The 27642-nt window shown below is 46.4% G+C and overlaps 1 protein-coding gene and 1 long non-coding RNA gene across 6 annotated transcripts in view; one reads left to right on the top strand and one right to left on the bottom strand.

Moving 5' to 3' along the window:
* Window positions 1–1182: 1182 nt before the first annotated feature.
* The window catches only part of NFATC2 (nuclear factor of activated T cells 2), an 82912-nt gene continuing 56452 nt past the window's right edge, over window positions 1183–27642 (bottom strand). For 4 of the 5 annotated variants that reach the window (XM_039563459.1, XM_039563462.1, XM_039563461.1 and 1 more), the window contains exon 10: window positions 1183–4176. In XM_039563459.1, the coding sequence (XP_039419393.1) occupies window positions 4121–4176 (56 nt within the window). In that variant the 3' untranslated portion in view covers window positions 1183–4120. Of the gene's footprint in view, window positions 4177–8052; window positions 8141–27642 lie in introns of all 5 variants that reach the window. The other variant, XM_039563460.1, reaches the window with a different exon arrangement.
* On the top strand, window positions 4172–6903 carry LOC109144322. The gene is made up of 2 exons (XR_002045020.3): window positions 4172–4624; window positions 4719–6903. It is a non-coding gene; the product is annotated as an uncharacterized LOC109144322 (long non-coding RNA).

Genomic DNA, 27642 nt, shown 5'->3' with positions numbered 1-27642 from the left:
GAGATGAACTTTTGAGTTCCAATGAGCCCCATGAACTTCATGGTGCAACTTTGATGGAAAATGCATTAGAGTTGTTCACCCTGCAGACAAGATATTTGTAGGCCTTTGGTACAATGGCAGGAAGGCACTGTGGTGAAACATTCAGATAACTGAGGAAAGACAGAACTTCCTCATGTGCAAATATGGCTATCTTCCAGATGAAGTGAGAACAAATTGCTCACAAAATGCTATTAACTCTTCCAAGGTTAAGCTTGTGCTTCTACAGAGAGAAAGTTGTATTAACAAAAATATTAATACTGGAAAAACACTGCTCAGCAAGAACAGGAAATAATTTAGTACTGTATATATTGAAATTCTTCAGCCTAGCTATATGATTTTAACATATCAGCTTCCTTTTTAAAGAGACAACAATGCACAACACTATGTCTGAGGATGCTCCTTTTCTCTGGAAATAAATATAAAGTTGGTTGAAGCTGAATTATTTAACTACTGTTGCATGGAAAAGCAGATGGGGCAGCACAGCCTGAGCTCGTTCAGCTGTGACTGAACCCTAAATGTTGTCTAGAGAATACATGGGGTGAACCCTCCACCCTGAGCTGCTCAGGTGCTGGGAGCCAGCACAGGAGTGACCCAGCTCTGTTCAGGGTGTTCCTTTCTAATCATGAATATAAAATACACCCACAGAGATCAGGGCATGGCCTGGGCTGGCAGGGACCTTAAACAACACCCAGTGCCACCCCTGTCATGGGCAGGGACACCTCCCACTGTCCCAGGCTGCTCCCAGCCCCAATGTCCAGCCTGGCCTTGGGCACTGCCAGGGATCCAGGGGCAGCCACAGCTGCTCTGGCACCCTGTGCCAGGGCCTGCCCACCCTCCCACAGATAATTTTTATCTTGATTTCTGATTTAAAGCTACCCTCTATCAGTTTGAAGCCATTCCCTGCCTTGTCCTGTCACTACCAGCCCTTGTAAATAGTCCCTCTCTGTGTGGGTGTATTCTATAAATTACATGTATATGTACACAGATTAATACCTATGCATCAAAGATGAGGAAGGAATACAGTCAATGTAAGCGTGACTAGAGCACCTGTAGCACATAAGAAAACTCCTCCCCCGCCCCCCCCAAAAAAACACAAACAAAAAAATATCAGCCCCAAAAAACTAAAAAAACACCAAACCAAAATAAAAAACCAAACAAAAAACCAAACAAAAAACAAAACAAACAAACAAAAACCAACACACACAAAAAAATCCAACTGAAAATCCAACCCTCTCTCCCCCTCTATAGCAAAGTGCCTGAAGAACACATCAGCACAGTGGAAATCTGGTGTATTTTGGTTGCAGAGGTCTCTGGGTGCAGCCTGCAGAGCAGTTCCATGCAGCACTGCAGGGCTTTGCCTGCCTGGGTCCCTCTGGCCCCTGAACAGCCTTTGCTCCATGTCTAAAGCCAGATGTTACAGGTTCCAGCTACTCTTTCCTTTTGGGGTTTAAGGTATTAAAAGGACATTTCAGCATCTACAATCCATAAGGCAGAACTTAAAACACTGACCTTGCTGTTTGCTCAGATCCAGCACCACGTTTTAGTTTCCCCCTCTCTTTTCTAAACTGATATTATCTAAAAATAAATACACAAAAAAATTATATTCCTAAATTGATGAGTGGTTGCTGCAATCACCAGAGCAGCAGCATCAGCACATCACAGATCTGAAAAGACCTTCCTGGGCTTCTTTGAGCTTCTATTTAAAATCCAGCAAGAGAGAAGGTTCTGCCAGTAATTTGAGGATTTTTTTTCCTGCGGATGGGTTTTTGGGTTGTCTTCTACATTTCTCCTGTACTTTACTGGCTGGATGATGGAAAACGTTTGATACATCCAAGTGTGAAAATGGGAGATGCATTTGGTCTGTTCTTTTACTCAGCTGCAGCAAAGAACTTCTGATAGGCAACTTCTGGCCTTTAGAATATGTCAGGATCATCTAATTCATCAGACTGCATGAAAATCCCTTAATATGTGTCAGATTCTGGCCCACTGACAGTTTACAACAATCCAAAATAGCTTTCTGAGGCGTGTGAGCCAGTCAGAGTCCTGCTGAGTGCACTCTAACAGGAATTCCCCTGTTCACAAGTCTGGGCCTCAGTTTTGTTTCTGTAAAAGTCAGCAATTAAAAAAAAGCCGTTTTCACCTTGGCAGGTACAGGCTGAGGCTTGGCCATGGCACCAGGGGTGCTGCTGCAGAGCAGAGCTCACAATGAGAGCACCACAATGAGGCATCCTGGCAGTTCTGGGTGATGGGATACAGGGGACTCATTTTGGGATGAAAGATTTGAATCTCACAAAGTAGAAACAGAAGCCAGGGTGTGCCATTAATGCCAGGCTGGGATGTGCAGTGCTCTGCTCTGGTTCTGGATCTGAGCTGGGCTGAATCTGGAGTTCAGAGGTGCTCTTGTGAAATTCAGATTTCTGTTTAAGGGCCAAATTTTAGTTGAGACCCAGGTCAGGCGTTCTGAAGAACCTAATGCTTCTGTCTCCCACTCTAAACCCCAAGACCTTGCAGAGTTTAAGCACCAGTTTTTAGTGGCAGAAAAGATATTCTTCCTGATAGTCCTGAAGAGATTTTTGTTGGACCAAGCACATGCTCTGCAGGGATTGTGTAAAATCTTTCTTGAGACATTGGGGAACCAATTTTGGGGCTGCTCTGCTGTATTCCCATCACCTAATTCCTGCTGTGAGCAGTGGACACGCTGGTGTTCTGCAAAGTTTGCTGTGACACAACTGAAAACTGGATTAGTTTCACTGTGCTTTCCAGAGCAGAGCTCAGGCTCTGCATTCCTGAAAATACCAGCATTCCTTATTTATAAGACCAGGAAAGATTACTATGTAATTCCTAAAATATTATGGTTATCTTTTACTGTACACTGATCACCCACTCAGGAAGTCTTTTTATCCCATTGAGGAGGCACTGACTCTCCTGAATGTTCTAACTTGTAGCTGTACAACTGCAGGTGGCAGTGGTTACCTGGAATGTGCTAAGCAGGAGTCAGGACAGGATATTCTAACACACGAAGCAAAACGTAACAAAATACTAACTCACATGGAAATTAAACCTTTCCAGGAATTGCTGGTAGCTTTGCAAAGCTAAAGAGGCAAGGTGAATATAAATAAGTGTATATTTTCTCTGGAATGTATGGCTTCTGTAAGATGCAATTATGTTCCTCTGCAGCTTGGGTGAGTAAATGTTGCAGCTGCTAAATGAGACAAGTTATTGGCCAAAAGCAGGTTCTACATGACAAGAAAGAGCAACAATTTGTAAGAGAGAAAATATCTGTGCTCCTACACTGCCTAAATATTAATAAGGATCAATCATAAAATCTTTGGATTTACTGTGACTCCTATATATTAATCTCTGTTTTACCTGGGTTTATTTTACCTTGGGACAGGCGTTGCAACTGCTGAATTGTTCTTTTCACTGGTTGTCTATGAGAATCCCTCTCCTTCAAATTCCTATCCAGTCTGACAAGAAAAATGAAGAAAACTCCTGGATTCAGCTGACATCTCCTGTCTGAAATACCAATCAGTGCTCAGAGAAAACTGGCTTTTAATCCCAGACTGGATGAAGGCTGAGTGAGCTTGGGTCAGTTTCCTACAATAATAAAATTTCTCAGGAGGGCTTTGAAACCTGGAGGGCAAATCATTGTTAGTGACCTGCAGGATGGTGTTACTCTTTCATGGAATATATTACTCTTTGTTCCCCTTTCCCCACCCCCAGTGTCCACCCCCAGGCTCTGTGCCCTGCTCAGGGGACAGGTCCTGTCTCCCTGCGACGGATGGATGCACAGACAGATGGTTTGCAGCAGGCTTGAAGTGTTTCCTCAGACAGATGCTCTGTTCCAGGAGAACAATGTGATCTCTGGATGAAAGGAAGGGTGTCCTTCGTGGTGTTTACAGACAGAGGTGGCGAGTTGCTCAGTCAAGGCTGTCACTTGGTGCCAATTCATTGTTCCTCACACTGAGTCGCTGCCTGGAGATGAAGTGCAAAGGAAGCTGGAGGTTGCAGGGGCACTGGAAGGATCTAAGAGGTCACTTATGAAAGGATTCAGTAAAAGCTGTCTCACAAATCTCTTCTTCTATGTCTGATTTCTGGCAGGGAGTCCAGAAAATTCCTTCCTGATAATTTCATTAACTGGGAAATAAAGAAAGAGGAGGAAACATTAGAGCACTTCCAACATCACGACAAGTAAAAAGTAAAAGCAATCCTTGGGCAGTCAAGCTGAAAACATCCCCTCTGCATTCATAACTTAATTTTATTAAAACCTAAATAGTTCTGTTTGCCCAGACTACACCTTTTAGGAAGGCAAGGGGGAAGGAGTGGAGAGAGGGGGTTTCACCGTGCTTCAAGTGCCATAAAACACAGAGAGGCTGCAGCACGTGCCCAGGACCTGCCACATACACACACCCCTCCCTCTGTCACAGACACTGCCCTTACCCCAGGGAGAAAAGAAAGAAACATCTCTAAGTATCTAAGAATTTTCACATTTTCACTAGGCCGAAGGAAGAATCTTTTGAAGAGAAAAAGGCCAGGTTTGGAGGAAATACAGTGGACAGTGATGAAAACACAGACTGCAATTCAGGTGAAAAAGTTTGCATTTGGGTGGCTTATGTTTGGGTTTTTAATCCCACTCTAGGCTCTACCTGCTTTACATTTTTATTATCATTTGTTTGCAGACTGTAGCACAAACAACTTCCATGTGAGAGGCTGGGACAGGCTTCTTAATAAAGCTCAAGAGAAGACACTGAAGAACTTTGCTGTCTGTTTAAAAAGTCAGAACAAAATCACTTCCTTTACAAAAGCCAATGTCTCCTGGCAACTTTTCAAACTCACTTGCCTAAAGCACCCTTTGGCACCTCCTGGAACAATTCTCTCTCTGGAATTTAAGTGCAGAAATCTCTGAACTTTAATTAGGAGAGACCTAAACCATGAGCATCTAGAACTGCCTTTTTGGGGGCTCCATTTCACCTGCAGCTCCTTGGTGCTGTATTCATCATGGTGTAGAAACTGTTTAGATACTTTGACAAAGTTGCCTTACAACCTGAAAGCCAATTTTTCTCAGTTTCAGACCCCAGATCTAAATGATTTTGATATTTGAGGGCTGAAACAGGAACTAACTCAAACCAAAGCAGACCCTCACCCAAGACTGATTAATCCTCAGGTTTGCAGCTGTAAGACTCCTCTATACTCTATCCCATCTCTAAAAAATGTTTATGAAAAACACGAATTAACATAGTATTAATTAACACAGTATTTCACCACTACCCCCTTTCTAAAAAAACCTTGTGCCCAATCTCTGGCAAGTCTCTGAGAAGGGGAACACTTGAATTAGTTTTTAATAGTTATGATTCATGGTTTGAAATCTCCCTCCTCTCTGCATGCTGGGATTTGTCTCTGAGAAAGTAAAATCTGTGTTTTTTCAAAGCCCCATGTTGTTACTGGCTGTGGGGGGTTGTACTCCAGGAACTCCACGCTCAAAAATCCCACCATTAACAGCCCATGGCGTAGCTCTTTCTAATTCCTGCTGGGAACTGCCTGGTTTCAACCAGACTGGTGCCTCCTGGAGATGATCTGGGCAAGCGAAGCAGAACTCCTGCCCTCTCCTGCTGCACAGCATCCTACCTGCCACTGTCCCCTGCGGGCTTTGGGGCGAACTGTGGCAAACAAAGCCCACGGGGGTGCTCGGTGTGTGCTGCTCTGCAGTGCAAGGGAGCAGCCAGAGGGAGGGGAGGTTGGTCCAGCCTGAGGCCAGAACCTCCTCCCGCTCTCTCAGAGCTTCCTGTTTGCTCTACCCAGGAAATGACAGGAGCAGGTCTTCAATGGAAACTTTTCACAGCCTCAGCTAAAAATAGCAGTGAGGTAAAAGAAGTGGGCACTCACTCTTACAGGGTCATTTCCTTTCGAGAAACAAGTGGGCAGAGGCTGCAGGCAATTTATTTATTGACACATTTGTTTGGGCTGCCAGCGCACCGAAAATACCGTAGATGAGCTTCCTTTTATCTAATACAGTCATGGAAATATCAGAGCCAACAGTCATCTGCATCTAGGAAGGGTTAAATATGAAGTGAAACATGAGCAGATAATTCAATGGAGTTCACTGAAGAGGCTTGGAGGGGTCCAGATTTGGGTGCTCCCTGCCCGGGGCTGGCTCTGGGCAGGTTGGATGCTGTGGTGAAGTGCTGACTCAGCCTGCAAACTTCACTTTCCCTCGTGTGAGGTCAGCAGTGGGTTCTGTGGGCTGAGGTTACAGGGGGCTGCAGCCTGAATAGGGCTAAAAAGCTGCAGGGGAACAGTCTGAAGCATTAACCCCACAGACAGGTACACCTGAGATCGCTCCCTGCCAAGAAAAATTGGGGGAAATTGGGGTTTTTTGTAAGCACCTGAATGACAAGAGCTCCCTGTTATCAGCTGGCCTGAATGTCCCACAGTCACCCCAAACTTCAGGTAAATGCGAGTGGTGAGGGGAGTGTTAGGTGCAGGTTAAGCTGGGCATCACTAACGTGTGTCAGTGCTTGTCCCAGCACTGAAAGTCCTGATCTACAACCAGAGTCCCTAAATACGGGAATATGTAAATTAACAGGAATGGATCCCAAGGCAAGGATGGCTCTCCCAGCTTGAAATCACCTCCAGACCAAGCCTAGTGAAATCACACATCTTTGGGAATCTGCTCCAGATTTGGGAGCACGTGGACCCAGATGCAGGTGTAACCCAAGAGACCTTGGTTTCAACAGAAGGTTGAACAGAATCAGCAAGCTGAGCCCTGTCTAAACCTCAGAGGAAGCCGAGAGCATGTGCTGAACTCACTCTTCTGAACTCGCAGCTATCTTTTATTGGTATCATGATTAAAATGTATCTCTAGTATCGGTTGTCATTATTTGCTCATTTCTAGCTGAGAGGAAATGGAGATTATCTGATTAATAAATAAAACATTGTTATTTAAGGTGCCTGGCACTGGCTGCTCTGGAGCACACTGCTATTGATCCGTTAATGAGAGAGAACTGATTAAATGGGGCCACGGCACGTATGCAGAGATAATGAAAGATTAAATCATAAAAGAAGATACTGAAATACAGCTGCCATCAGCCATCCAGGCCAAGGAAATGCCTGGTTGGGCCTGAACCCCTTCAGCGTGTCCTCTGTCACATCCTGCTGTCGTAGGAGTGGGACAGCGGCCCTTGGAGATCCCCAGGGAGGTGACCCAGAGGCTGCTGGAATTATGGGGGGAGTCTGTGTCCCCCTGATGGGCAGTCTGTCCCGGGCTCCAGGCCCCACAGACAATCAAGACTCCCTCACATCCTCTCAGCTGGAAATGTGGAGTGTGTTCCCGTGGGGTGACATTGGGTTTGTCCCAAGCAGTCCAGAGACAGAAGGAGCCCCTGTCTGAGCCGGCAGTGCCACCCCAGAGGGTGCCACCCGCACACCCTCTGCACACGCGGCCAGGACAGCTCTGCCTGTGCCATCCCACGCATCCCCCGGGACAGCAGGGATGCTGTGGGTGCTGCCACAGCCCCACACCCGTGGCAGTGACCCTCTGGAGATCCTACAGCAGCGAGCGTCCCCTCAGAGAAGGAAAAGCTCAGCCCCAGTGGCTCCTCCCTGCAATATTCCGTGTCCTGCTGTGCCCACGAGGAACTGTGCCATGCAAAGCAAACCCACGGGCAGGAACTGCTGGAGCACCAGGGGCTGGGGAGGAAAGCTAAGCTGGCCCTGGGTTTGCTGGGCAGGCACAGCACGGCCCTGAGCCGCCTGGGAAGGACGGGACGCTTCAGCCCAGCATGCACAGCCCCACCTCTCCTGCCCTGCCCACCAGGCCCCAGCTACCTCGGGACAGCTCTGTGCTACACAAGTGGGGAAGAAAAAGAATGAAAAAAAAATTACATTAAATAAAATCAAATATTTTAAACCCTCTAAGCCAAATAAAAAGGGGCATGACTTTTTAATTGAAAAAATAAATAAATAAAGGTTAAGAGAAACACACAGCTGGAGAAAAGGCAGAAAAATACCAATTACCTTTCTTTTTGATTGCTTGGATCAAAGATCACAGTCATTCTTTTTCATATAATGTTTTGTATCCAGCTAAGGTGTGTATCTATCAGCTCTGAAAAAGATTTGCAAAACCATTTTTGAGAAAAAAAGGTAACCTTTGACCTATGTTGCAGGGCCAAGTGTTACAGTTTTCAGCTACTCTTTCTGGGTTAATTTAATAAAAGGACATTTTAGCATATACAACACACAAGGCAGAACTTAACCACTGACCTTTCTGTTTCTGCTCAGATCCAGCACTAGATTTTACTTTTTTTCACCTCTTTTCTCGACTGATATTATCTAAAAATGAATATTCAAAACCTTACACTCCTAAATTGGTGATGAAACGTGAAAAGCTCATAATTTGATCTGAGACTCCAAAGGCACAGGAGGTCCCTGCAACTTCTGAGTCAGGTCAAAGACTTGTCACTGCCTTTTGCAAAATTCACTTCTATCGTCACCTCAGTGCTCAAATAAGATCCAACACATTTATGGCAGATCCAAAGTCAGTCCCTTTTAATTGAGAGATCCAACCACAGTGGCTGTCAAAATCAGACTTTGCCTTAATTGTACAGAACAGGAAAGATCTGGGCAAACAAATGATGAAAGTTACAGTCTTTGCTTCACACACAAGTAAGGTGAATTATTTTTCTCAGGAAAAAGGCAGTATTTAAAATTTTCTGCCTTTTTTTTTCTAATTTCTTAATATTTTAGATTTTTTTAGAATTCACAGTGAAAGCATTTGGCACTTCTGCAAAACCATGTGGAAATGAGAAAAAAGAACTGCAATATTAAGGAGCAAAAAGTGCTTCTTAAAAACTGAGTTTTGAGTGCAAGATTCAGAAGTGTTTTTGCTGCTGGATTTCAGGTGACTATATATAGAAAAGAAGTATTTTACTTGGCTCCCAAGGATTGTGCAGCCACGTATCATACCCTGGAACCTCCCACTCAGTACACAGCCTATTTTATATTCTGCATCCTGGAAAATCAGCTTTTGCACACGAGAGCACAGCAACTCATTGACTGGGAAATACCAGTTTGGGTGCAGCGGGCACAAGGAGCCCAAACCCAGCAAACTGTGCTGGGGAAAAGTACTGGGAGCCTGTGGGGTTGTTTTATAAATCATCAGCAATTAAAGGCTTTTTTCTGGAAAATGGGGATGTAAAACTACTGAGATGTTCTCAGCTGTAAAGCTTTAATTACGTATCAAAACCAGGGTTTCTTCCTCACCGAAATAATGCCAAGAGGTACACCCTGCAACTTTTCTGCCTTGTCCTGCTTGCAGCCTGTGGAGTCTGTGTGAACTATGAACCTCTTCAACACCTTCCAGCCCAACAGCAATCAGCTCATCTCCATTAATTAAGCAAACTCTCGGAAGAAGTTGCTGACCTCAAACTAAGTGGCAACTCAAGTCCCAGGATGCATTTTTGCTGTAAGAGTTATCAGTAGACTCCAAACCCATTGGCATCTTTCCACGAATTTAGCAACATAATAAAGATATCTGATGGAAACCAGAATCTAAATAAAATGCATATTTTTGGCTAAAGCCCTTCCCAACTGAAATCAGTATTTGAGCTGCTCTGGATTTACAGGATCTGGATTGCACTCATGACATTTAAATATCCTTCCCCTATATTTCAGTACAGTGCCAGAGTGAGGTGCAAAAATCAAACAGTTGGTATGTCTGGTACTGTCCTACCCAAAATGTGTAACAGGAAGCTGGGTGTGCCTGCAAGAAAAGAGCAGAAAATAAAGATAGCATTTCTGCTAAAAAAAATTCAATGTCCTAAACTCATTGTAGATCAAAACTGGCAGGAAGGAAGTACTCAAAACACAAATCTGTCTGTGACACCACCTCAGAAGTGCTAAGGATTCTCTAAGCACTTTCATTATTGTCAATGTACTTCCAGAAAAGATCAACAGCCACTACAAAACAACTGCCTCAAAACTGGCAGGAAAAAGCGTGACCTAGAGGGGAATGGGGGGAGTGCAGGGCTTGGACCTCTGTCATCTTCCTGCCATATGGCCCTGGCCAAAGTATCCCTGAAGGACTGGACCTGTTACAGATCTGCTTTGGGCTGAAAAATGCACAAAGTCTGTGAGGTCACACTCATGGAACTCAAATAATCCGTGCTTAGCTAAGAGAAAACAGCCTGAGAGGATGATGACCTCCACAGAATGAGCTACACCCTACAGTAAATCCACTGTGCTACGTGTGTGGATGTAGCAGAGAGCAAGTATTCCCAAGAGTCCCTACAGGGATATTTTAAAGTCCTGAGGTAGGACTTCAGATCCTTTAGATCTCACAGCACCATGAGGTGCTGAGCTCACTCAGGCACTAGGAGAACTGCACCACAGATGACACATTCTCCTGCCAAAGGTTGCCCTAAAGTGAGCTGAAGGGAAGAGTTCTAAGACTGATGGGTGCCTTTTGTGGTGCTTTCAGTTATTTAATCCATTTGACCCCTGTTTGAATCTACTGGGAATCAATGAGTCAAGTTTTCGAGGCACCTTTCCCATGAACCAGGAAATTGTGTGATATTTGCAGGGCACACCTGGGCTTTCTCATCCTGGGCTGTTGACTGCAACAGCAAAGACAAAGAGCAATTTTTGCTCTGGAGTATGTTTTCCTGTTTGCTTGATGGATTTCAGTATTTAGTCATCACCTTTTTCATCAGAGGATTCTAAGACAGGTGCAAGCCCTGCCTACAGGTGGACTGGAGGAAGAAAGGGCACCTTCAGGAACAATTTAATGCCCTTTTCCTCCTGCCCCACCAGGCTTCAGCAAATCCCTGTGGGCAGCCCTTGGAGCAGAGTTGGGAGAGGCACCCCAGCAAACCGGGGTGTTTCTGTTTCTTTAAATCTCATTCTCTGCACCCTTTTCCTGCCCAGTCCAGAGCACTGCAGACACTGAAACCAAACCCAAGGATGGTGCTCAGGGTGGCACCCAGGGCCAGGCACTGCCCACCTCCTTCCCAGGTTACCTGACCAAGGCTCTGAGTATCAATGCTGGCACTGCCAGAACTACATGAGTATGAAACAAAAGCTCTTGTATTGTTGTTTGCTAAGGATGGTGATAAATATCCTGTGCTTTATCAGATAAACCCTTTAAGTCTGTTTAGTCACCACACAGGAGGCAGAAAGGGACTGCAATGAGCTGAGCTGGCTTTGTGCAGCTCCTCCACGAGTGTCAGCAGCTGCTTTGGGAAGAGTACCTTGAAAGTGGAAAACTAGATCAGCCTGGGTGTGATGAGGAACTCCAGGCCACCGTGGATTTGGTTTGTAGTAGCTTTCCATAACAAAGTCTTTTTTTAACTGACTTTCTTTCTGCTCACATATATTTAGATACGACTTTCATTCTGCAGCACTCTGATGCCAGAGAGTTTTGGCTGCAATTGCAAGGGAAGGGACACGTGTCTGAGTCATGGAGTTGGCTCTCTCTAGTTGATAGTTAGTGAGTTACTGAGAAAAGATGAAGTTTGTATTCAGCTTTAGTTTACATGCAACGAGACCAAGTAAAATATTCCAAGTAGAATGAGCACATAATAAATAAATACACAAAAACTTATACCAGAAGGGGATGGAGTTCATTTTATAAACCACATTACTTGGCTAAACCAATCCAGAAATATTAGGCTGATGGACTGAAGCTTAAGAAACACAAGGCAAGAGTCCTCATTTTGTCACTGCTAACTCTTGATTTAACTCTGTTGCTGCTGCTGCAAGGCACAAGGGTGAATTGTGCTTGTGTCTGGTTTATTGTGCATGGTTTGGACCTTACAAATTTGATCCAGAACTGCTGAGATAAGCAGTGCCATTTGGTATTAAGACATATTTCTTTTAGCTCAAAACCAGCAAAACCAAAGGAGGCTGGTAATGACTCTTCCCTCCAGCAGCACCTCATGGTTTAAAGGCTGATGAAACTGGTATTGGATACCACAACACCTCTAAAACAGCAACTGCAGGGAAAGCACACGAGCAACAGCTCTATTTATCCACATGGCACTCTGCAGCTTCATCATTCTCCTAGATTTAACCTGTTTACTGGGGCAGGATGAGTCATTCAGCAAAGTGACTGAAAAACAGAGAAGAGCATGGATGTGAGAAAGCTATTTTTTACAGGAAATAATTGGGGGTAGGACAGAGGAACAGTTACAGCATGGTCAGGATTAGCTGAAAGTACAAGACAGGCGATGCTGCTGCTTTTTTATTTCTGTCACAAAGGAACAGCCAGAACAAATATTTAATTGAGGGGAAACAAACCATTTAACAAATATTTAATTAAGGGAAAACAAACCATATTAGCCTTCCCTCTAGGCAGTTTTGCAGGGGATGAACAGTCAATAATGGAATCTGTTTCCCTCCCTTGAGCTCTTGTGCTTATGTCTATTAATCCATAAAACTATTCACTGGCTCTAATTCTCTGGCATCTTATCTCGTGCTGTGTCTTCACTCTGCAACATCCCCTCTGAAGGGCCTGTGGACTCCTGCAGAACCCTGGCCTCTCCACAAACCAGGCTTCCCTCCTCATATGTCTGAACTGAATCCTGAGCCTGCTTCTCAGGAGAAAACAGCAGAAAATCCCTGTCCCAAGGTAAGAGGGAAGATGCACAAGTGGCCTGAGAGCAATTCTGCCAAGCAAACCCAGCTCCCCTCTGGCCCAGACATGCAAATCTCCCTCTGCTTGCAACTACTCTGCTTTCCCAAGCAGCCCCAGTCCAGCCAGCCGGCACAAGGCTTTTGTTTCCCTGTGGCTGATTTTCAGGACTACGGGCAGTGGGCACCACAGTGAGCAGAGGAGCACACAAAACTGCTTTAACACACGGACTATTTTTCTATCATGCCTCCACATCCTTCAGCAAATTTGGGGGAAGATTCTTCCCCCTTTCAGGAATTGCCTCCAAGGCCATGGGCAGAGATGGGCACCAGCTCTGCAGGTCCTGGCAATGGGAGTCCAGCACTTTGGGGCTGCAGTTACTCCTCCCAAGTCAGCTGGAAAGGACCCAGACCATTAAATATTTAACTGGTTATTGACAGAGTGTTACAATTCACATCTAATAATGTCAAGGAGGTGCCACATACAAGATACTGTGTGTCTGCCCACATCCAGCTGTTTGCTCTTATTTTGCACTTTGTCTGGAACTCCTTTGAGGGAGGAACTGCTTTTTTTAACTTTGGAATCAATGCAGTGTCTGCCACATCAGAGTGCTGGGGTTTCTAACATAAAATAATGTACTAATAAAAATACTATATAATACTACAGGGTATATGTATAAATAAGAGACCACGAGACAGACCTAATTATAAGAGACATGGATAACTGGAAAAAGGAGTGCAAAAGACCACGGGGAGCAGGTACTGTAACCAGTTTTACATCTTGCCTCAAGAAGGCCAGGAACATCTGACAGTAAACAGCTTGAGAGAACAAGAAAAATGTTATCTGCATCACCCAGAGACTTCAAACTTTCAATCTGAGTCAATGGCATGAATGAGAAAACTTTTGTTCTCAATGTGAAGAGAGAAGAAGAGAGGAGAGAGAAGAAAGATGAAAGAGAAGAAAAAAGACAAAAGAGAAGAGAAAAGAAGGGATATCAATTACCAGAAACAGAATGAGCTCCTCCATGCCCAGTGGAGGTTCACCTTTAGCTGAAGTGCAGCCCATACTATTGAGGTTGGGCAATTCCCAACTTCATCACAACAGCAATAACCCTACATTTGCTCAGAAATTAGCCCTCAATTATTTCCAGATCTCCCATCCCAATTCCAGATCAAGATGTAGGAACCACCACCCAAAGAGATTGCCTCAGGGAATCCTTCCCAGGATTTAAGGATGAGCCATCCCCAGTTTTCCAGCTGTGAGGTCTGGGAGCTGTGTGTGTCCCCACGCAACCCAGGCAGGAGGTGAATCCTGTGCTCAGTGTCCCATGGGCACGCTGCAAAGTCTGGGATACCTGGCAAGCCCATCCTGATCTCTCCCAAGTTCTCACCAGCTGTGTAACCACGTTCTCCTTTAAACACAAGCCTGCACAGCCAGCTCAGAGCTCTGTCTGTGGCTCATATTGAACCTATTACTTTGCACTGCTACACTTCCTGGGAGAATTCCAACCTAACAACGGCGGCTCTGGAACCACAGGGATAAAACACCCTCTTGCCTAAAATAAAGATAAAACTTGCTTACGTTCGATATGATCTCATCGGAGCACAGCACACATTCAGCAGCAGTTGGCAGGCCGTGCCTGCAGCCACATCGTGGATTCAATGGGAATACTGTTTGTCCTGCAGTGGGGAACCAGCCACAGACAGCTGGAACACACAGCAGCAGCAAGGGCGAAGGCCAAGATCCCCAGCAGTCCCTGTGAGCAGTGCTGGAAGGAGGGTGGCTGCCAACAGAGTGAAATGCCCCGGCACACACAAAGCACAGGGGAACCACACGGAGCCACCGGGTACCTGCTGCAAGGCCAGACTCCTAAAGGCACTTGGGTAGCTCACTCTCAACTGCATCACTGGGGTCAGACATCCAGCCACGTTTCAAACGTCAAATACAGCCAGAGACAAGCACACGTCACCTCTCAGGATGTGGCACAGGCTGGGCCCAACTCCTCCCGCACAGATGGACGCAACGAGCGCTGGGAACACCACAGAGATGCCCTGCAGCAGGGACTGGGAATGTCCTTTGGGCTGCCCGGCAGAGATGGGAAGGTTCTGTACTGGCAAGGGCTGGTTCATGGGGGGGAGGCAGTGCTGACTCCTCGGGTGCTCTCGCAGCATCACCTGAGGAAGGCTCCTGGCGTGGCCGTGCAGCACCGTGACAGGACCTCGCCACCAAGGAGTGACAGCACTGCCACCACCTCTGCTCTGGGAAATGGGGACAGCTCTGATGGCTGACTGCCACCAGCTGCTGCACTCTGCCACAGGCTCAGTGGACGGGAGAAACCAAACAAAGCACCAGGACGTGTCCATCCTGACCCGTGCTCCCCCACAACTCGAGAGGCTCAGACACTTGGCCATGGGCTGCAGTCCATCTGCAGAGCCCGTCCCAGCCAGCTCTGGGTGTTCCCTGGCACTGCAGGACTGCCTGGCAGCGAGCACATGCCACGCTTCCAACCACACTGGAGTTCCCTGCTGGCCATGGCATCGCCAAGCTCAGAAGCAGCAAAACAGGCCTGGTAAAGGGGAGGGAATATCCCAGGTACTACAAAAATGCCACATGAGGAGACCTAAAAATGGAAGTGACGGGATAAAACAGACTGTCCCAGAGGCTGAGTGTTTCTGCTCTTCAGCCAAGAAGCTAAAATTTACTCAAGTTGAAGTGGGTGGCTAAGCCCTGGTAACTTCACAGCAAGTTCATGCTCCAGTGGGTGCTGGGAGAGGGCAGAAGGAGCATCACAGAACTGAAAACTTCCCCTGTTTGACCTGACAGCAACCAGCGACCTTGGAAGAGCCCCCTCAAGCAGAGCAGGGTTATGTCTCATGGCCAAGTCAGCAGCCAACATCCTGTTGGGCTGGGAGCATGCTCTGCCCTGGCCGTGTCACACATGGGTCACACCAGGGGCTTTCCCTGGGGTCCCCTGAAGAGCACTGTAAGCAACCCCTCAGCGTGACTAATCCACACTGAAAATAATCACAGAGCTTATCTTTGGGCGGGAAATCACCACTGTGAGTGGAGACAACCAGCAGAGTCTCCAGAGCGTTTGGTCACTGCTGACCCTGGCTGAGGTCAGGATGACCATCAGGAGAGACAGGACTGCAGCCTTCTGGCCACAGGGAGAGGCAATTCCTGCGGCTCAGGAGGGTGACTGTTGCCAGTGGGGACTCCCCCCTTGTCATTTCTAGGTATCCTGAAACATCCCCAGTTGTTTTCTTTTTCTCCCAGTGGTATGAGGTGCCCAGCCTGGGAAGGGGCCAGAGAGCAACTGCTTTGGGCTTTTCTTTTTCTTAATTCAAGAGCGTCATCTGCACCCAGCTGTTAGTATTTTGGAAATCTGCTGGGTTTTGTTTGCCTCGTGTGGCTGACGCTCCAGCTGCAAACCCCTGGCAGCCAGCGAGTTTGCTTGAAGGACCTAAACATGAAAGCCTGTCCTGAGAGCACCCTGGGGCTCCCCTTGGGCAGCCCCCATCACCCTGATGGGAACGGGGCTAAACGCCACTCAATCACACCAGGGGAGTGTGGAGACTGGGAACTGCACAAATATGGACTGATCAATAGAATTGCAAACCATGATGGCATTGCTACCCAATTTCAGGTTTTCTGCTTTTTTGCAGTTGGTTTTTTAAAATCCCATCATGTGATGGGTAAAATCAATGTTATCTATAAAAAGGCTGTGATTTAGAAACAGGACAGGCTGGATCAGAGTGCCTTGAAAGGGCAGGGAAGACTGCAGCGTTATGAGGAGGTGGGGGCTTGCTGAGACTCATTTCCAAGGAACAAACCTTTAACAGGGTGTGGGTTATCTATGTGAAAACACAGTGATTAGATAAAGTTAACAGACAGAGCTTTACTACATTAACAATTCTTCCATTTGACAGCTGAATCCCAAATCCCCCATTTTTATCCACAGCCATGCTCAGTTACTCAGGGACATGGATAAAATCATCCATCACTGAACAGTCAGATAAATACAAACCACCACTCAATGCAGCCTGATCACATAATTGGCCTTCACACCTTTCCCCTCCAGAGCAACCATGGGAACAATGTGGGGTGATTAATAACCCCTCATCGTTATATTTACTAAGTAAGCTATAAAAGGAAGTATAAGTGATAGGAAAGTGTATTTGGAGCAGTGCTGTGCTGGGGTGCTTCCCTGGCAGGGGCAGGGTGGCCCTGGAGGCAGGGATGCTGTGCAGGGCCCTGGGGGCAAAAAGGGAGGCAAAATCCTCCCTAGAGAATCCCTAACTCCTGCAGATGATAAGCACATTGTACTTGAAATTAAACAAAGTAAAAAAGCAAATACATAGTGCGGGCTGCTTGTAAGGCCACTAGACCAGGGAGAAGGGACTACTCTAATTTCCCTTTTACCTGGAAAGAAAAATAAATTGGGAAAAAAAACCCAAACCACCAAATAATAACCCCACCATCTCTTCTAAGGGTTGGAAAAAACCTGTCTGAGAGGGGAGATAGCTGCAAACACCTCGTTGAACATGTGCTGTTTTCCATCCCCCACAAGAGGCCTTGCTGTGCTCTCAGCACGGCTGGGCTGGACACAGGCGGAGGGCTGGGCGAGGAGCAGAGGACGTGAAGTTGGCTGTGCTGTCCAGAAGATGAAAACACTACTGCTGTTTATAGAGGGAAACCCAATTCGTCAGCCCAAATGAATTCCTGTGCTAATCCATGCAGGCTTCATGTTTTCCACCAGCCCCAGCCACTGTAAAGACTATCTTTAGGAGGCACAGTGTGTTTGGAAAGGAGCAGCTGGAAAGAGGGGACGCTTATGCCAGCTTGGAAGGCTTTCTGGTATGGAAAAAGAGGAATGCTCTCTTGGGTCTCCCCACAAAATTAAAGCATCTTCATCCAGGGCAGAACGATGCCAAGCACAACAAACAAAAGCGGCTTTCCCCAACTCTCCTGGGCAGCCTCACTCGGGGCTCACAATGGTTTCCATAGAATTTGTTTTGCTATCATAACAAATTCGATCTGTCCAGGCGTGATGGCCACGCTGTTTTCGAAAGACAAGAAAATGAATTTCCTCACTTATTGCTCTGCCAAAGCATTTTTGCCTCCGTGCCACAGACAGGGACTCCCCAGATAACTGGAGCATCTGAGCGCTGCGGTGTCTTAAGGAGAGAGATCCCCGAGAGGCTGGCTGTGGCACTGAGGGCCTGGGGGAGGCTGCCCTTTGCCAACCCCTCACCCCACAGGCTCTGATCCTGCCAGGCTGGGCCTCGGGCAGTGCAGCCACGTGGGCAGCAAACCCCAGCCACCACCGTGTGCTCCGCTCAGGAGGAAATGAATGCCTTGTGCTATTCACACAGGCTGCTGGAATCAAGGAAATACTGCAGTCTGACTGCGATTAAGGGCCAGATTACTGGCCAGGGTACTGTCCCCGAGGACTGGAATGTCCCCCATGGGAGAGGCTCCTTCCAGCCCCTGCAGAGACACTGGCGCTCTGCAGTGGGTTTTGAAAACAGAGATGTGTTTCTGCATGACAGAAACAGTTGGAGGAGCATTTAGTGCTGCATCTAAACCAAGACTGTTATCTGAACAGCCTGAAATTCTGGGGAGTTATAATCTTGATCTAGAATCTGCAATAGTTTTGAAGAGCTATGAAATGCAACCAAGTACAAAACAAAGGGTCAGAGATACTAATTTCTAAAACAGACATAGTACTACTTTTGTGTTTTAATAATAGCCTATGAAAACTGTCCTCAAGAAAAATTTGTATAAAAATCAATGGCATTTTTTTAAAAAGGAAACACATGTTACAACTCCACTAAGTTATTTGAGGGTATGAAGCTGCAGGATGACCTCAGAAGAGCCCTCACGTAACCCAGCCTACCCAGCTGAAAACTTCACTTAGGGTCTGCCTGCTGGAGTCCTAGATGCTGCAGTCTTGGACTGCTTTCCAAGGAAGGAGACAGCACCCAACTCAAAGCAAATGAACAAGGGTGCAGAAGAAACCAGGTAAGAGAAAATGTAGTGCAATTTCAAGGAAGAAAGATACACAACCCAAAATAGAATTAAAAAATGCAGCTGCTAAAAGTCCCCCTCCAATTAGCCTCAGTTCTAGTTTAAGCCTGGATCTGCCTGATGCCTGGTGTGTCCAGACTATTTCCAGGCTTTGCAAACATCAATTTGTACAAAATGATAAAGACTTAATCTGCAGTGACTTGAACTGGGGCACTTCCCTAAGCACAGGTTCCTGTGCTGGTGACCAGGGACACAGAACAGCCCTGCTGCCTCCTGGGGAGAACTGGAAGCCCACTGATGGGCTGACAGCTGAAGAAGACCCAGCACTGGGAGGTATCTGACCACAAAAGGAATGCAGTGTCTGATACATCATCCAGGCCTCTGGTCTTGCGGCTGTGGAGTCTCCTGGAACTGAGATCTTACCAAAAAACTGACGCTGTGTTACTCATAATGACAGATATTGAACCCACGGAGGTTTAACTGTCACAATACTTTCACCATTGACTGCCATACTTAAGAAGTGGTTCCCCCTTCTTTTAGTCATTCTCACTTTTTCCAAAGAAACTTAGAAACCACCTAAATAAACCAGCACCCATTGAGACACTGCAAATGTCATAGGAGTCATTCATGTGTCTCACTATTTGTCCTACATTTGACTCGATTCATTCACGGGTGATGAAGTCATCCCTCATTAAGAAACCCAAACCAAACCAAACCAAACCACACCACAATTTGGGAATCTTTGACTAGACCCCCCTGGCAGAGCTGATCAGAGGGAATGATTGCAAACTCACACTCCTCTAATTTACTGCTGCTTTTGCCCTGGCCCAAGTTACTCCTTGCACGTTGAGAGCGGAGCTTCAGCCTCCTTGCAGAAAGTCAGAGCAGGTCACCACTGAGAAAGGACCACGCTGCTGGCACTTTGCAGGGACATCACCCCACTATTTGTGCAGGGTCTCTGGTGTTTGGTGCACAACCAGCCCTTCCCAGTGCCCATGGCCCCCAGCGAGCCCAACACGGCTGGGTGGGAGCAAGGGCCAGCCCCTTCTGACCTTTACTTCCACACCTGACAATTATCCATGAGGAAAAATTCCCCCTCAGGTGGAAGCCTATCACTCCCATATCCACAGGCAGAAGTCAGCAATACTTTTCTCACTACAGATAGTTTTAATTGCAATCTCACTCGAAAGAAATAGTGTTTGTTCAGCTGAAGGCAGAGTTTAGTTTATATTTCGGAGTGCAAAGTTTCCAAATTAAAAATCCACAAAAGGACATGGCTTGATTAAAATGGGAACTGTGTGGATTAGGAGAACCTGTAAGAAGATGGGGAGTGTGAGCCTTGTTTCTCACTGAGTCAGTAGGAGCTGCTCATGGTGAAGCCCTATGATCGTCAGTGGTTTGACTCCAGTTAACAGTAGCTGAAGATTTAACTCTTTTATACCTAACGCGGGTTAAACCCAACTCAAGACCAAGTTTTCAAAGTCATTTGCAGACCATTAGTCATGCAAATTTGGAGAGATCAGAGCTTTAATTCCAAACAGACTGCAGCATCCCTTGGAGAGGTGCACATAAATTGGAGAATATGAAAGCCTGCAAAGTTGGGAATACTTGGATTTCAGGTTTTTGTGCAGACCCCTCTTAGAGCGAGGAGTCATCTGTGAAATTTCCAGTTGGATGTATGCCCAGATTTCTGTGCTTGCAAAATTGAAGCACGGGGACTTGGAGTGATGATTCAGACACAACTGCATTGTTTATACATTTTAGGTTTCTTCCTGGTAAACACAGAAAAAGTTGTATTACACAGTGAGGAAGAGCATGAAAGCCAGCACCTGACTGAAAATCCAAACTAGGAGCTAATGTGCTGAAGGGAGTTTTATGGTCTCCAAGTATTTGCTCTTCCCCAGTCCCCGACTCTCCCACTGGCACAGCTACGGATGCACTGCTTGTTTTTCACATCAGAGGAGCTGCAGTGATCTATTAGCTCATTGAGTACCTCTCGTAGCCAGTGCAGGATTGTCTTCTTGTGCATTTGTCCAGTCTGCTTTTGAAATGCCTCTAAGCACTCACTGCATCCAAATCCGAGCACAGGAGTCTCTGGGAACTGGTGAGCAAACAGCTATAAAATGGTTGGGCAGTGTAAGGCCATAGCAGCTTCTGCTGGGCAGAAAAGCAGCTCTCACTGCTCTGAGTTCTCATAAGAAAACTAACTTGGATGGGAAATTCGGATGATTCATTCTCATATTTTTAATTTAAAAATGACCAGAGATTTATAAATAAATACTGATTATAAATGATTATATTTTATAACTATATATATAGGTTTATAGTTAATTATGAATAAATAACTATATTGTTACTTATAACAAAGTATGAAAAACAGGTGGAAGAAAAATGGACTTTAAGTTAATCAATTTTAGATCTTCATTCTTGTGAGAGAAAAGGTCTATACAGACAAGAAGTCCCCCACCAACTATCCCTGCTGCCTCGCAGGATGTGACCTGAGCTGAGAAAGTTCTGCCTGTGTGAATAATGCTGAGAATCCAGGCATTTTTCTACAGTAGAAGGCTTTATAACTGCCTTTCAGTTTGCACCATAAAAAGACTGTAGATCTTTAAGATGGTTATTCTTGCCAGGCATTTTATTTCACAATAGTTAAAGAAATGTGCAGATGTTTTCCAAACTTTTCCGAGCAGCAAGGCTCTGTGCAGCTGCTCCCAACATTTCAAAGTGCAGCTCAAAAAGGACTCAAGTTGCCTTTTCAAGAGTCATTACAGGAGGAGCTGAATCCTCCCAGTTATTACATTGAGCTTTAAGGGGAGAAAAGACCCTTTCCCCACCTTTGCACATTCCTAACGTTAACCCAACTTGTAGCAAATGAAACTGTGAAGAGCAGCAATGCCAAACCCAGGCATTCAGGGTTCAGGAGTCAGGCCTCCAAGAATCGTGAGATTGGTTTTTAAATCATGCAATCAACCTCCCGCCCCCAAAGTGGCATCATTTTTGTCTGTCTGGATTTTGAAAGCCCAAAACATCCAGGTTTGTACTTTTAATGTTTTGTTTTTTTCTTGGATCAGACCTGAAAAGATCATTGAGAAAAAAAAAAACCACAACCCTCTATATTCTGCTGCAGTTACCTGCACAGAAACTTTTAAATTGCTATTAATATTCCAAGAACTGCAATGAAATTGCAAAGAATTAGCAAAAGCCTCGAGCTGCCATGTGGATGTGAGCCAGGTCACTGATTATATTCAATTGCATCATGCTCATTCTGAAGGGAAGCTAAAAGGATTTTGTCCCCCTCCCTATTTGTGAGGGCAAATACACACCTTGCTGCAGCTACAACCCCCATCAGCAACGCCCATTCCTATAAATGAACCCAGTTCATTGCACCACCTTTGCTGGGAATTACTGGGATTCATTTGGAGGTGATCAACAGACCAGGCGAGCAGGCTGAGCTCGTACCACTCCTGTCATGGGAAGTTCCCTTCCATTACCCCTCATGTTCACATCCATTCTATCAGCCGCCCCAGCTGAGCAGCCCTGGCACTGCTGGAACAAACGCCCTGCCCGTGCACACTCACCCCAGTACAGCCCCTTCAGTGGAAGGGCTGCCGGTGGTTCCCTGACTTGGCCTGAGCTGTGCTGATTCCAGGGTTTTTACACCAGCAGAGCTGTGTCTCTGCAAGGCTTTTTACCATAATAGCTGTGTTAGCAAAAGAAAACTTAAAAAAAAACCCCAACCACCTCAACCAGCACAGTTCTGTGGTGAGCTGCTGGAGTGTAAAGCAAGCCCTGTTCAAGGCTCCCAGAGAGCACTTCTCTGGTTCCACGCAAAACGGAGAATTTAACGCTAGAATGAGTTAATCCCCTTTCCTGCTTTGCACAGTTTTGTTATAAACCATTTTCTAGCTGCGCATTTCTCATCACCAAAGTCCCCATTTTTAAAAACTTTGTCAAAACAGTTATGATTTTGACTGAACTGAAAGAATTTCCGTGCGAAGCACCCAGTATCACTCCCAGCTTGCAGGAGGATCGCTGGCCCTTCTCCTTGCACCCTGCACTTGCTCACACAACAGCTTTGCTCTGTCTCCAGACTCTGCCCAAGAAATGAGAATGTTTCTGGCAGACACACCTGACTCCAGGGACAGTGACCTGCCAGCCATCAACGCTCACTGCTAGAAAGCACCTACAATTCTTTGATGGATACAGCATGAAAGGAGTGAGCCTGTGGAAAGGCAGAAAAAGGAGGGAGGAGCTCTGCCAGTCCCTCCCTTTACTGCAACATGTTTTAACCACCTACAGCACAGCCAGTGCTGCAGCAGCTCCTGCACACCTGGGGGCACCTGCAAGTCTGGGATTCTCCAGGAAAGTCACAGTTTTACCACTGACTTTTTGCCTCAGCTGGAGCCAAGTCCCTCAAAAGCTCTGATCCTGCTTCATCCATCTGTGAGAGCTGGGGAAAAGCTTGTCTGCCTCTTTCTGCAGTGGAATAATTTTAATTCGTGACCATTTCCCTATGCTGGATGAATAGTGTCACTGGAGTGAAAAATGTTATTGTTATTATCCCTTTAAATTGAAAGTGGATTGAGGGAATAAAAGTAAATGTATGGTCCATTTTGGCAGATGTCTTCCAACAGATGGGTGTCTATGGTCTCCTTTGTAAGAGCTGTCTGCTGCCTGTGATTCAGACTGACTAAGGAATGCCATGAGCTTGGAGTAAATGGACAGTAAGTCTGGGAAAGGACTTTATTGTGGTTTAGAAGCTTTCAATTCCCAACTGCACGAACAAGTTATTTTTTTCAAGTAACTCTTTGCCAGTATTTCAAAACTATCATTGAAAATTGCTTGATGCCTCCTGAAAACTGAGTGCTTTCAGCTGATAACAGTCAGCCCTCAAAAACAGGGACATGCCTTCCACCCCAAATCCCTAGAACGGGCCTTTATTGACTTGGGGCAGCAGGTCCTGGTGGGAGCCTGCCCACGGAGGAGGCAGCAGTGCCCATGTGCCCCTCAGAGCAGCACTGGGCTCCTAATGGGCTCTGCATGTTCTCGGCACAGGAAATGCTTTGTGACACAACTCGCCTCTGGGCACTTACTGCACCAATTAAAGATTCCTGAGCTCGAGAACAAAGAGGTGCCAGTGGAACTATGGTTTTAATCACTTGATTCATTTTCTTCCTTCCTCTACTGCTGATTTGGGATGTATGGGTTTTTCTTTTTCTCGCTTTGTTTTGGTTTGCATGCTTTGAGGCAGCTGCTCAGAAAGGCTGCTGGGGAAAGGGCAGTCTTCAAATGGGGCTGGATGTGTCTGAACTTTTTAATAATGAATTGTTTCTAGAGGTGAAGAACAAGATCAGATGGAGCCTGCCATAACAGTGAAGAGACTCAGTTCTTATTCAGGTACGCAAGTGTAGGGATTTTTCTGAGAATCCATGTGTGTTACTAACATGCATGAATTAATTAACTAGAGGGGAGGATAAGATACTGTTTAATAATGGTAAACTGAAGTACAGGGAAGTTAAATACTTTGCTGGAAGACCAAGCTCAGACTCAACCCAGATCTTCCTTCTAACAGACTGATCTTTCTACTTCCTGCCAACAGACTACAGGGTTTTGGGAGCAGAACCACCTTTTTGTTCTCTTTTTATATTGCCTCTAAAAAAGCAAGACTCTGCCATAGGATGGGGGCATGCAGATCCTAACACAACACAAAGCCGCAAGAGCAGTGATCCAAAAATAAAACTGCAGTGTACCCAGGGAGTGCTGCAAGGTCCCAGCAGAGAACAGAAAATCTGTAATAATGTGAGTCAGAGCTTCAGGAATGAGTCTGATGAATACATAGATTTGCTAGAGTGTTTGAGCAGAATGTTTTGGAGAACATACAGGCTTCACTCTTAGTCAAACTCTGCCTGAGCAGAAGTGACCACACCTTCTATGAAAAGTAGCTCTAATTAAAAACAGAGCATGGCTTTTTTAGATGCAAATTGTTGCTCGAAACTGAACCCCAGCCCATTTGAAGGATTCAAATTCGCTCCTGTCTAAAATGCCAGGAAACAAGAACATTTCCCCTCTGCTCTGTCTTGCCGTTAAACTCTGTGCATGGACACAAGATGAAAACAACTACAAACCAACCTAAAGGATGCCCCTAAAGCCACCATCTTCTGTGCTTTCTGTGGATGGGCTCACTACAGTGTTTAGGGAGAAAAGCAGCTTCTCTCCAGGCAGGCAGGACCCCTGGTCCTGCCAGTGCAGCTCCAGTGCTCAGAGGGTTTCCCACTGGAACCCCCAGCTGGCAGGAGCTCCGTGTCACCCCCTCCATCCACGTGCAGGGCTGGGGAGGGCAGCGGGAGCTCAGGATGTGCCAGCATCCAGCCAGAGCCCCGAGGACTCCCTGGCAGGAAGGAGCTCGGTCCTGGAGCAGCACTCTGGGCTGACAGTCCCAGGAGAGCCAGGGTTTCCTGGAGGTACTCCCTGCCCAAGGAGAACAGAGCTGGCCAGAAAAGAAAGCTTCCTCCTGAACATGAAGAAGGGATTTGAATTTCATTTCACAGTACCATGGGGACAGACTAAGGATTGTTGCTGAATGAAAGAACACACAAAGGAAATGCAGGGATGTAACACACTCTGAGTGGTGCTGGATGAGCAAAACTGCACAAAGGAGCACACTGCTCGTCATGGAGGTGATCCAAAGTGCTGGGTGATGTGCAAGGACCACACGGCACATCCTGCACAGCCATTTTCTTGAGAAACACCTGACATGGCTGAAGTTTTCTGCGAAATACCTGAGCTCACTATAAAACATCTCCACTGATCAGCAGCCTGATAAACCACTACACATCATCTGCCTTGCTCTTCTCCTCCCAAAAAGAGATTGCTGTGCACCAAAAATAATTTAGAGCTGCTGTATCCAGCAGGCACTTGAGAGTGTCAGATGTGGTTAGACAGTTACTATTTGAATAATGACAATCATTCTTCTTTGCAAAGTTCAGCCTGACAGCTGAACCGAAGAGATCTCAATCTAGGGCCGGCAAGCTGATAACACTCAAGACAAGCTACACCACCATGATCTGTGCATGGAAGTGAGCCCTGTGTCTGTGTCCCAGATGGGGAACTGGCCCACCAGTTCCTGGAAGCTGAGCAGCTTCCCCAGGGCTGCACAGGAGCCCTCTGGCTCTGCAGGAGGAGCACAATCAGTGCCCCCAGCCCCCTCTCGATCCTGCCCCCCCAGGGGGTGCAGACAGTGCTGCAAAGAACTACATTTTTAACTGGGTTTGTACTTTAAAGAGTTAATCTCATTGCTCTGAGGGTGCTGGAGGAACTAAGCTCTATTTGTCAACATATTTATGTAGTTGTTTGGGTAACTTTTACCATTGTGGGCGGTTTGGTTATGAATAATATTAAGATGAAGCCTTGGCTGAAACGAGCTTATCACTCTGTCACTCTATGGCTTTCACTTGCATTTGAAGGTGATCCCTGCTTGCCAGCACTAGCCTGGACACCTGATGCATCCTGAAGGATCTCCTGACATGCAGGAGAAAGTAATTCCAACAGTACTGAATCTGTGGGGCAGAGGTGTGTAACTAAGGTTTCCCTGTCAATTTTTCAGGAACAGACCCTTCCTCTGGGGATTCTTCACACTATTTGATAACAAAAAGTTACAGATACATATTTTTTTTACAGAGAAATATGGGGGAGTAAGTGTATGAAGGCAGTCATGTGTGGAAATGTTGAACTTGCAATGGGTGCGTATCCAAATCCATCCTCTCTGACTGGATAGTGGAGCCTTCCTTCCAGTAACCCTGTTTTGTAATTCTGTCTGGGAGGGGAAGGCTGGGAAGCTGCAAGAAGGCAGCACAGGCTGGGCTGGGCACCTCCTCTCTGAGGCTGCACCAGCAAGAGGAGAAGAGGGGCCAGTGTCTCCTTCCAAGAAAGCACATGGCAGGTCTGGACTCCTGCAGTAGGGTCACAAACCAGCTACAGATCTGCTGAAGTTATCACCAAGGGGCTGTGGGTGGTACCAGCTGTGCAGCTCTGCACAAAGAGCTCCTGGCACATGGCAAAACCCACCCGAGAAGATGGGTAAAGATTTGTCATCACCTGCCTTGAGGCCCAGGCTGGTTTGGCTGCACTCAATTTCGAGAGCCCACAGGCTGGAATCCTCCTGCAGAGGGGGGAACAGCTCTTATCTTTTCAAGGCAGGGGTGAGCAGGTTAAGTGTGCTGAGTTCCCAGTATTATGAACCCTGTGGAGCAGTGAAGGCTCTGAGCAAAACCAAACCATGGTTGCCTGAAGAAGGACAAATAACATATTTTTTACAGCAGGAAAGAGATGAAAATAATGAGTGGTCCTGCCAGCAGTGACATCAGGAAGCTGAGAGAGCTGAAGAGAAGTAACAATGGTGTCAGCTATGGGATGCTCTGCTCTGGTCACACCCAGGACAGCCCCAGCACTCTCAGCATGCCCACTCTGAGAGGCACCAGCTCCAGGAATGAGGAACCGACAGCGTGGGGCATGTCCAGGTCACTCATGAAGTTTGCGGCAAAGCTCGGAATAGAAACAAAGTCCAAACCACCAAGGCTGTGTGTTAACCATGAAGGCAGCGGGCAAGAGCTGATGAGAGGAGGCTACAGCAGCAAAGGGACGAAAGCTGGACTGTCAGCAGAACTCTGGAGAAAGGAGAACAAGGAAGAGAGAGGAGGAAGATGGGGGAAGGGAAACGAGAGACACCAAGCAGTGATTGCCCAAGAGCCTGGGCAGCAGCAGCAGCAGCACTTGGCTCATGCCAAGCCTGCCTGGGGAAGCACCAGCTCAGTGTTTGTCTGTGAAAATCACAGCAAGACTTAACAGCTCACTTTATCTCAGAAGAGCTTTCTGGATAAAAGGGATTCGAGGGAAAAGCCTCCATAATCCTTTGGGTTTGCTTTCTTTTAATACTATAAAGCACAAAA

The sequence above is a fragment of the Corvus cornix genome, chromosome 20, assembly GCF_000738735.6.
Source record: "Corvus cornix cornix isolate S_Up_H32 chromosome 20, ASM73873v5, whole genome shotgun sequence".
Classification (NCBI taxonomy): Eukaryota; Metazoa; Chordata; class Aves; order Passeriformes; family Corvidae; genus Corvus; species Corvus cornix.
This window is presented reverse-complemented; position numbering and strand designations above follow the sequence as displayed.